At 39.5% G+C, this 11,304-nt stretch overlaps 1 protein-coding gene across 1 annotated transcript; it reads left to right on the top strand.

Annotated features, from left to right (window-relative positions):
* The first annotated feature begins 3,192 nt into the window (after positions 1–3,192).
* LOC106888070 (inositol 1,4,5-trisphosphate receptor-interacting protein-like 1) lies at positions 3,193–4,917 on the top strand. The gene has a single exon (XM_014942086.1). It carries the CDS (start codon positions 3,193–3,195, stop codon positions 4,864–4,866), a length of 1,674 nt encoding a protein of 557 aa, XP_014797572.1. The 3' UTR covers positions 4,867–4,917.
* Positions 4,918–11,304: the final 6,387 nt, after the last annotated feature.

The raw sequence follows: 11,304 nt of genomic DNA, 5'->3' as shown, positions 1-11,304 counted from the left end.
GTTATAGAGTTCACTAGAAGTAGGAGAATGCATAATGCATCGAAGCAATGTTTTAGGCATTTATATTAGACTTTTAATGGAAAAAATTAAAAAGTAATGCTGCTTTGCATTGCCATAACTGTACATCAACAGTATGTCTTTATTTCTGGCACATGAAGGGTAGTTTCCATAGCAGCAGCATCTGTAGCACTGAGCAACAGGGAAATTGGATTTTTTTCTCTTGTATTTCACAGATTAAAAGGGTAAGATATATGGAAATAGGGGAAAGTAGATACTACGTAAATGCAATCTTTAAAACCTGCTTTTTCTTTCTAGAATTCTGAAATTGTAATGGAATAAACAATTCTTGCACTTCATTCCTGCTTGTTTAAGCCTCATATATGGCTTAATAAATGTGTATAACGGCTATTTTTGTTTTTAACTGACAGAACTAGAAAATGGCAGAAATACCTCAGTTTACTTCGTGGTATGGTATTATTTATTAGCTGGCAACTCCTTTACTATTGACCAAAAGTGAGTAATAATTAAGGCCTATATTGCACCAAGACTGTATTTTTATATTTCATTCATTTCTGTACTGATAGCACTTGAAGTATGCTACAGATAAAAAATACTATATATGAAAAATCTGTGCTATTTAGTCAAATCGATGATCATTTTTCTATCAAGTTCTGAAAGCAGGGGGATACTTTAATTTTGTTCCATGTAAAAAACATTTAAAATCACACCTACATATTCTAAAAAGTACACATTCTGTAATTCTCCTAGACACAGAAACATAATATCATCAGAATAGAAATAAAAAGACTGAAAGGTATTGCAGAGCTAATCCACTTCCTTATAAGAAAGCTTAAATCAGAATCAGAACAAAAAAATCCTGGTCTTAGGGTTGCTTCTCTCCAATTTAGCAGGAAGCAGCTCAGTAATTATTTTTCTTAATATATAAGAGTGAGATTTTTATTTGCATTATTATATTGTTTTTAAAAGGAGTGAAATGGTCACAGTTGCATAAAATACTTCTGAAGCGCTTCCTAGGTAAAGGACATGAGAGAACTTTATACAAACTATGTATTGAAAATATTATTTAAAGCATGTATCGTAAGGCAAACTTACTTTCTAAACATTTCACCATAAATTGAAGTAGCTGTAGAGTATTGAGGACTGCTATGTTAGGAAAAGTATACAATTCACCAGTGAGCAATTATTTTCAGAATACTTTTGATTTTCCTGCTTGGGCCAAATGCCTTGTGCAGATGCTGCTCTGTGATGGTTATTATTTTAGTAGGGAATAGCAATTTAGAAAATTTTGGGGGGAATTTAGTTCTCAACTCCTTTGAGCACTCTGAAAAGTAGTTTTAGTCACACTTCTAAATTTCCTTTTGGATTTTGCTCTAAATGTTTAAGCAGCATCAAGCCTATAACCATCTTTTAACAACATTACCTTGCAGTGTTTAGAGATTTTAAGAAATAGCACACCTCCTGCAGGATTCATTCATAAAGAATAGCTATTGGATATATAAAGAATAAATATTCTTTATTTGTTCCATGCAGAATAAGTACTTTTCTTAAAACACATCTTCAGCTGTTTGTCTTGCGAAGAAAATTTCAAGGAGCATCCCAACGGATGGATAAATAAAGAGAGAGTTTATAAGGACAGTGTGCTCTGTAGGAACCTGTTTGGATGTGCAAGGTAAAGGACTTTTAGCGGTTTTCCCTCTCTTGTCTTTAAACTTTCATTCAAAATATAATAAAATAAGCACCATGTTTTGGTGCATCGATGCAAATTGTAGTATTTCATCTTTGCTTTTAAACCCAACAGGTTTCCTGCAGTCTTATGCCTTCATTAGCTGACCAAGGAAGTTTGTTGGGGTGCATAATATCAAGAAAACAACATAAGTTTCCAACACCGTGTAGCCCTGATATTTTTTCTCTATTTAGTTTATTACAAACTTTCTACTTTTATATTTAAATTATTATTTCTGTTATAGGAATTCATGGGGGAAGAGGAGAGAATGAATTATAAGTCCATTTTCGCCTGTTTCGAATCTTTGTACTGCTTCAGATCAAACAAGTCTAGTCATTCTGACCTTGGTGGTTGCTTCTACCAGGTGCTTTAATGAAATGCTGTAAGGACAGAGGAAGTGCATAGTGATAACTCCCCACTCTTTCCCTCACAGCTTCTGGCAATCTGCAGTGGAGCTTGGTATTATAGCTGTATCTTTTTGTTTAAAGCTCTTTAATAAATGCTTCTTTCATTAATTTGCCTAATAGCTTTTCAAAACCATTTATACCTTCCAATTCCACAATATCCTTTGGTGATGAGTTTCATAGTTTAATTACATTTTACGTAAAAAAGTGCTAAGTTGTGTTTGTTTAAAATTTGCAGCTGAACATTCCATAGGATACTTCTCACTTCTTACATTGAGTGATAATTTCCAGTTCCCTTCTGCATATCATTCATGCTTAAATGTATCTCTACGGCATTCCTTTGTAGCCATTTCCTTGCAGATTAGTCCATTTAATTTCTTTTCAAATGGAAATAATTTTTGATCTCTGATCATTCTGCTATCCTTCTTACATCTTCTTTACTTCTACTGTATCCTTCTTGAGATGGGGCGACCAGAATTTCAGGAATGCCATGCATTTCTTTAATAGCAATAAAGTTTCTTTCCTAAGCTCTTAATGGTTTCCGAATAATTCCTAATGTTCTATTTGTCTTTTTAGCTGCTGTACCATTGCAAGATCTCCAATGACTTCTTCCTGACTGGTTATAGCTAAATTAGCATCCATCACAAGGTAGGCACAGTTAGGCTTTTTTCTTTTTAGTTCTCTGCATATATCACTTTCAAAGTGAGTCCGCTCCTTCTGGGACTTTCACGATGTCCATAGTTGTCAATAAACTCGGTTGGTTTGAACAAAAGTTGCATCTCTGAGTGTGCGTGCATCAGATTTTGGGGGAACGCTGGCATTGGGTGCTGACTGCTCAGCTGCCCCAGAGCCGGGGAGCGTTTAGACCACTTCTAACCATGCACAGAGACCCTCTGTCCCTCAGAGCAAGGTTTGAAGGATGAGGAGCACAGGCGGTGTTCTCCTCTCTGTTCCCAGTCAGAGAAGGGGCTCAGCAAGGAGGAGACAAACTTCTTAGAACACTCTCTCCAAGGCTCTGGCTGAGCCAGGGGGGGGCCGAAGGGCATGGCCGCTTGCCACGTGCCCGTGATGCCCTCCATCGCCTGGGACACCCCAGGGGACGCGTCACAATGGGGGGGGGGCTTTATAAAGGGCGGCAGCAGGCAGCTGCCCCAGTACGGCCTGGGCCAGCGGCGAGTGCGCTTCAAGGCCATGGCTTCGATGACGGTCCGCGTCTTGCTCCTGCTGAGCTTCTTCCTGCGCCTGCCGATGGTGGGCCCTGAGCTGGAAGAGGACACGCAGGAGGACCTGCGGCTGCGGGAGGAGGAGGCGACTCAGCTCCGTCTTGTGCGGCTGAGAAGCCTGAAGCAGAGGAACGAGGAGCTGAGCAGAGCTGCCTGGAACGCCCTGCTCTTGGCTCCCTTTCAGCACTGGCACTTCTGGGCGGTTGCTGGCGTCTTCGTCCTGCTCTTGGGGCTCTGCTGCTGGCTGAGGAAAAGGAGCCGTCAGCCAGAGAGCGGCTGTCAAGAGGAGACCACCTCCTGCGGCAGCACAGAGGACGAGGAGGAAGACAGCAAAGGAGAGGACTCCGATGACAAGGGGCACCTGGTCAAGATTTGGGCCAAGCGCGTCCATGGGGCATTGGTGAGCGTGGCCTACAAGCGCCGGGTGGCGGAAGATCTGGTGAGCGACCTCCTTGGCGTCTGCCAAGCGCGCTTGGCCAACAGTTTCTTCCCGGTGCTGGAGCCAGCCATCGGGGTGGGCAGCGCCTTTGAAGGTTGGGATCCCCGGGGGCATGATGCGGTCTACCGCCTGCTTGTGCCCCTGAAGCCTCCCCGTGGGCACACCTTCCACCTAGAGCTGGGCTCTGCGGAGAAGATGCCGGCCAAGAGCCGCGTCCGTGTTCAGCTCCAATGCACCTGCAGGAGGGGCCAAGGGGTGGGGAACATGCTCTGCTTCGTGCACCAGCCCGAGGAGGCGCTGAGGACAAATCAGGATTCCAACCTCCTCAGCGACCTCTGCACCAGCGCTGCACCTCCAGGCTTCTACCTGGACGTGCAGAAAATGGCCCGCTGGGTCCAGACCTTGGTGAGCTCAGCCTGGGGGGAGATGGCTCAGTGGCATCACTACAGCATGAAGGTGCTGCCTTCCCGCCGCTCCTGCAAGCTGCAGCTGACCAATGCCTGCGGGAGATCCCTCTTGGTGGAGCTGATGTTCGGGGTGCAGCAAGGCGACTCGGACATCTTCCTGAGCAGCCAGGTTGCAGAGCACCCCGGCTGCTTCATCCCGGGCACAACGTGGGCAGAGAGCTATGCCGTGGCCGAGGCCAAGTTCTTCAGGCACGTGGCCAAGCAGGCCCCGCAGGACACCTTCCACCTCACATGCCTGCAGCTCTGCGCCGGCATCCTGGAGGGCACAAGCTTTTCCACCCAGACCTTGAAGACCGTTGGGATGCACCTCCTCAACACCCTGCCCCCGGCAAGCTGGACAAGCAGGGAATTGGTCTCGCGGCTGCAGGATCTCATGTGGGACCTGCGCAAGTGCTTGGAGGAGAAACGCCTCGACCACTTCTTCCTTGGCAATGAGAACATGCCCGAGGACATCGCCTTGCCCCCAGCCTTGCAGGCGGCTGAGCCCCTCAACCTCTTCCAGGGCCTGGGGCAGGATCCAGCTGCCCACGCCAAGGCACTGCGGGAGCTGGAGGAAGTGCAAGCTCAGCTCAGAAGACTGCTCTTCTAGGGAGGCTGAAAGAGGTCTTCATGGACAGAGCCCTGCCGGTGTCCCCTCGGCTGCCCCGCCTCTTCAAGAGAGTCCACTCCTTCTGGGACTTTCACTCTCTACATTGTTGTCAGTAAACTCGTCAGAAAAGCTCTTTTAGTGAAACCTCTCCAGCTCCTTCCTTTTGCATTTTGGTGCAAATAGCTACTATGACTTTTCTGTCCTTGCATAATGTTTGTCAACTGTTCTTATTACATTTCTCATGTATAAGTCCTAAAGGATGTTTAATAATATTTAGTTTGAAATTATTCTATTAACAATTCTAGTAGCTTACATCTAGAAGCTTACATGCATTTTTTTCTATTTTTGTCTGTTTGCCCATTCTAGGAGTTTCTGTAGATGTCAGACTGATGAATTTCCTTTGTTCTTTTAAACCTCTATGTTGATGTTGCCTAAATAAATAGTCTCCATGATATCCTTAAAATTCTCACTGGTTGTTCTAATAAGGAGATTTCCTTTTAATAAACTTCACTTTTACATATCTTTTTTCTGAAATGAGTAACTGCTGCAATAGAATTTTTTGTTTGGATGTTTTGCTGTTCCTTTAGATCAGAAAAACTTTCCCTTTCACAGCCTTCTAGGCAACACATAGGAGACCAAACTAATGCAGATTCAGTCTCACAATCATGTATAAAAAATATTCATAGTGATTCCCTTTGGAATATGTCATGACTTCTGAAGTATCTGCCAACTTCTGAATCTGAATCTCCACTGTATTGCAAGCTTTTTTATATCCTTAAAAATGAATACATAACAGTAGCAATTTATTTGACAACATTTAAGGCTCATTTGCCATGTATAAAATGAGACAACATAAGGTGGTAGACAACATAGAGAGAAAAGCCCTAAATTTATTTTTAAAAATATTTAATATGACTGGAAATATGTTACATTAATAAAAAATACTTAAATGACTGGCACTGTCACTGTTCAGTTTACGTCTTGCAAAGAACCATTGCTGAATAACAGTCTATCCTGGTCCTGTATATTATTGTTATCTGTTTCAAGGGTAAAAATATAACCACATTCCATTCGGTTAGAATGTCTGTTTTTATGAAATTTTGGACTTATCTGGAATATAATAAAAATTTATTATTTTTTCATAGAAAAGTACTTAATATCTCATTCTTTTTGTACATAAGTATATGTCTTTCTGGAGGGGAGGAATTTTATGGATCACATTCTGTTGTTTATTCATTTATTTATTTATTTTTCTTATATAAGCTTCACATAGAGTTATACTTTATAGTTGTGTATTTACTTACTCCATCTGAAGATCTAATGTGCTATCTTCTTTCTGTCTTTACTTGTATTTATTCTGTGGGCTATTTATTTGATCTTTGCATTTCAGATAAAGGAGTAGTAGTAGTATTAAAGATTTTATGCTATATAACTCTCTGTCATGATTTCAGAGAAAAAAAAAAAACCCTAAACTGCCTAGAACGAAAAGGAACAGAAATGTAGACAGCTGTATTAATGACAAATGTTTTGGAAGCCTCTCAAAACATACCTGTAATATTTACAAGTTTTAAGGGAGTTTAGTACATTTAGAAAATGTCAAACAGATTTGGAATATAATTGTTTGTATTTTTTCCTCTCTCCTGATTTAGAGGCAGGTTTACCACATACATGTAGGTATGTGATTCACTGAATTCCCTTCATGCACCCCTCTCATCTCCTTTCTTTTCCCTCTTTTCCCTCTTTTTCCTCTTTTCCCTCTTTTCCCTCTTTTATGGATGGGAGAAAAGTGGGTGTTGGATCAAAGAAATTATGAATTTGCCAAATAAAAAAGGTTTATTGGATGGAGAGAGGACTGATTAATTTATTCAGGAAAGATTGTTGACGTGATCAGGGAAAACAAATGAGTCATATGAACAGTAAGGGCAGGCAAAGATAACATCTGAATGGGGGTCTGGAGTGTGGAGTGCTGATTAAGCAAACGAGTATTTGACTAATCCAGGAGTTAGGCATTGTGTACCAATAAGCATGTGGTTCTGTGACTCTGCCACTTTTGCCTTTTTTTTTTTTTTTTTTTAGCTAATGTTGATATGGACATGTGTGCACAAAAGACACAGAAGTGCTGAGGCAGTGTTCGTGTGGTTACAGGTGCACATGCTGGGGCTGTTAGTGTTCGTGCAAAGATGAGCTACCAGGCACTTTTCTGAGCTGATAAACTTTCTTGAAAATTCTGAAATGTTAACAGGCATTCTAAATTCTTAGTCAAATTTAAAGAAGATTTAATGGAAAGCATTATTTTAAAGCATTTTCTGAAGGCAACCTCCTCAAGTAAGTGAGTATCACATTTTTATTTTTATCCCTACCTAATATGACACTTCTTAATTTCCTTTTGGCAAGCAAGTTGTAATCTTTAGCTGGTAACTAATTTGGTCATAAAATACTGACCCAGATTTTTCTGGATAATTAACAAGTCGGACAAATCAGCAGAAGCAGGTGTAGTATATTTTCAGTACCAGTGGAGAAAAGCAGTTAGCTGATGTTTTAATTCTCATTTCCAGTAATGAACTATATAACATTCTGGCTGGCTAATGCAATTAGCATTGTCTCCTCCTCCCCTTACTTCCTCACTTTAAAAAAAAAAAAAAAGGAAACTCAAACCAGGAATTTATACAAGGCCAAGAATTACTGACCCTTTTTGCACTCTTACTACAATCATGTTATTAACCTCCTAGATTGAGCCTTTTGTAGAACAGTAATAAAAAATTTATATAAATATGTATCATTTTACAAGCTGAGACAGAAAACAATGTTTCTGTTCTTCAAGCAATTAATTATTGTGATTAATGTATTCCCCCTTCTCTAAGCACAATTCTGCCAGACAGAGCCAGCCCATTGACATATTGTAGAATTATAATGCATATCTAATTAAAGGTGACCTGAAAAGGCAGGGTGTTTAGCCTTCCCTGTCAGGACCAAGAAACTGTTAATCAGAAAGTGCTTGCTTTCCACACCAACCACCCCTCCCTTTTTTTATTTTTGTGCTAATTTCAAATCTTCTCCCTGCATCAGTGAGCAGATGAGATCTTCAGCCAGCTTTCATCTTTCAGAAAAATGAATAGTGCAGAAAGAACATTATCAAATGAGCTGTTGAAGAAGTCAGTGAATATGTCATTGAGTGTGACTGCTTCCAGAATGAATTTAGATTTATCTCTGTTATCTCCCCTCTCCCAGCTCACTCTCCACACTCTGCTTGCACTCAGTCCACATGTCAAGCAGGGTGGGTCATAATGAATCATGAGGGACAGTTACTTGTAGTATAGTGACAGGTCCAATTGTGATACAACTTGTTCTGGAATTAAGTTTGTTAACATTATAAATTGTCTCATTTGACCAGAGGTTTAAACACCTAGAAGCTTTTATGCATGCAATTTCTTAAAGTATTTCATTTCCATTAGGCAGCTGCTGCTTTACAGTATTCCACAAATGAAATTGTTTCATCACATCAATAGCTGCACAAAACAACTGTGACAACAAGACGACTGGTTTTGCCCCCATCTTACAAACAAGTATCATTCAAATCAATAAACTTTGGCAACTGGGTAACACCAAGAGAAGATATTATTTAAATTCCATTTTTAAGCACATCTCCAAAAGCTTATGCTGATGCAAAATTCTGATACAAGCCAAGGAATTTTAATACTGTACAGTTCAGTTTCTATAGAAATAACCCACTGAGTTAGCAACATCTTAAGTAGAAAAGCAATAGATATTTTCATTTTTCTTTTTAAAGCCAGTAGTTATAATTTTTTCTATATGTGATGCAAAATTGTTGTCATAATGAAGATTATTTTTTGCATGACAGAAAACGGTATCATTGAATTGCAGTATTTTACTCATAGGGAGTAAAAGAAAGACTAATATTTTTATTTTCTTTTCATATGTTGTCAGTATTGCCATGCAACAGAATGTGATATCAAAAAACCTGCAAAGTCAGCACACCTGCTGAAATATTTGTTGTATGCTGTAGACCCTTTGAGTATTTGACTAGTTACCTCATACTTGTGATCATACTTGACTAGGTTAGTCCTACACAACAAATTTGTCTTAGATGCTTTTCAGTTAAACAAAATTAATAAATAGTATCACTGAAGTTTAGAAATAGATTTTACAGGTAATTTTTCAAAATCACCAGACTTGGTGATCAGGTTGGTGCATCTGAATTTTATTTCTTTTTTACTCATAAGCCTCTTTCATGTTCAGAAGTCAGGGGAGTTTCTACAAAATTGTTTTCTTGTTGATTTTTCCATGGGTTTGCTGTTTGGCAGGGGAGATTGGCACCGTTAAATGTATATTTTTCCTCAGATATCTCTGAGGGCCTGAGTGTACATATGCACATATACGTACATGTGCTCTTGTCTTTTCTGTTTTTTTCATACACACACAGAGTCCAGATGTCCCCTGGAAAAGCCTGATCAGTTGTGACATGGCCATTTATGGTCATATATACACCTTGGACTGGGGGTGTTTGGATAGTAGTCGGTCATAGAAATAAGCAGAAGTCCTGAAGAAGTATTTAAGTGCGAAATACTCACACCTTGGTGTTTGCTTCCCTCATCAGCCTTTGAAATAACTATAGGAGACTAGTTGTTTGCTATGAAAAAGCCTATGAAAAATTATGTACTAGTCCCACTGGGTGCCAGAATAGGAATTTTTTGGTTCAGTTGGTTGTCCGTGTCATGCATAACTTGTAAAGCTGTTTGTCATTGTACTTCATGCTCTAAAGTTAAGTACTAAAAATATGGTGATCCAGTAGGGATTGCTATTGGTCCTGTCAGTTGTCTCCAACTGACCTCAATCAGAGCTGCAGAACTGTCTATGGATGGTGTTGTGGGAGAAATAAGGACTTGCAAAGCAGAACTTGGGTACTCACACTAGCAGGAAATGGGAATGTTATCATGTAACCTACTGATCAACCCCAGTTTATCCTGCAACTAATGCCTGAAAAGAATTATCGAAAAACAAGTCACGTTTTCTTTTAGTTTTGAAAATTTTTTTCTGCTACTATGTCTGGGTCCCAATGCTTACATACTGGTATTATTAGTTAAAGGATTACAGGTATATAAAAAAGTAATGAAATCAAATGCTAAATTGTGAATTGAAGAAGGGTAGCAAACAAAACCCATCTTAAATCCAGGGCAAGTTATGGTCCTAAAATCTGTCATTGCAATGAGAAAGCTACAAAGAACCACAAGTGAAAATGCTGTCATTGTACTCACTAACAATATGATGTATTTACAGTTCTTTATATTATTAGCAGTTCCAAATGACATTGCTGTAATTTTTTTATTCAGGGCTGTAGTTGCAAAAATTATTTACAGCCTCTAAACTAGTAAAACATTAAAAGTTTGCTTAGGAATTGCTATTTTGCAGCAGAGAAACTGAAGCCTGGCTCAACTAAGCAATAGCCTAAAAGACACAGAGGAAATCCATGTCAGAACTGAGAGCTGAAATTCTTCCTCAACCTTATCCATTGTTTTTATTAAGAAGTAATCCTTCCCTTCTATCTGACTCTATCCCATGTTTCTAAAACTGTTCATAACTAAGGAACATAACAAAATCTGTGAGCTAAATGTACTGGGTACTGTTCGTTGTAGTATCCCCAACCACTGGACACTTGTGCATTCTTCTGAAGCATTGATAGCTATGTAAGAAGCTCCTGACACACTTAAATTTCTGAACAGATTATCTTCAAGTGTTAGAAATTCTAATCTGGGTTATTTCTAAACTCAGAAAATATGATTTCCAAGTTAGAGCATACAACGAAAAATGTATGTTTTCTTTACTATTCGAAACAATCAGAAGGTGGTTTAAACATTAAGCCATCCACAAGGAACACATCTTACCATCTTGGTCACAGTGTTAAACGTCAGTTTCTTCTTTCATATGAGTACTTTGTTTTAGGCTACACATATGTGTGTGCATATATACATACATGCATATATATGTACATACATTGTTAACTGTCTTACTTTTACACTTTCCCCTGCAAAATACTTCTAACTGATGAACAAGACCGTGTATTGCTGCCTGATTTTTTGCTGGCTTTTCATTTGCCTGAGCCAGGTTAATATTTCCCTTGAGGTTTTGAGCATCTTTTTATTTATTTCTGTCTTTTAATAATCTTTTGCCCCCAAATAAATTCAAATATTCTTTTGGGGGGCTAAGTTTTCTGATGTAAAAAGCAGTGTATAACCCTTCAGTCCTCACTGAGATTCCGTGCAAGTAAGATTCCTATTATCGGTGGGATTTTTGCTTGATTAAGGACTAAAGGTTTCAGGATTCCATCCCCCCAGACACAGAAAACATCAAGTAACATGTTTATTGCAATTATGCTAGAAATAAAGCCTGCAGGTAATAAACTATCACAAGCACTGATAAATC

Source organism: Calidris pugnax, unplaced genomic scaffold (genome assembly GCF_001431845.1).
Source record: "Calidris pugnax isolate Ruff unplaced genomic scaffold, ASM143184v1 scaffold112, whole genome shotgun sequence".
Taxonomy (NCBI): domain Eukaryota; kingdom Metazoa; phylum Chordata; class Aves; order Charadriiformes; family Scolopacidae; genus Calidris; species Calidris pugnax.
Note: the sequence above shows the minus strand (reverse complement) of the source record. Positions and strands in the feature narration are given on the sequence as shown.

Bases quoted from the DNA above. Each gene is read 5' to 3' on its own strand.
- LOC106888070 (XM_014942086.1), top strand. From the start codon at position 3,193: ATGGCCGCTTGCCACGTGCCCGTGATGCCCTCCATCGCCTGGGACACC.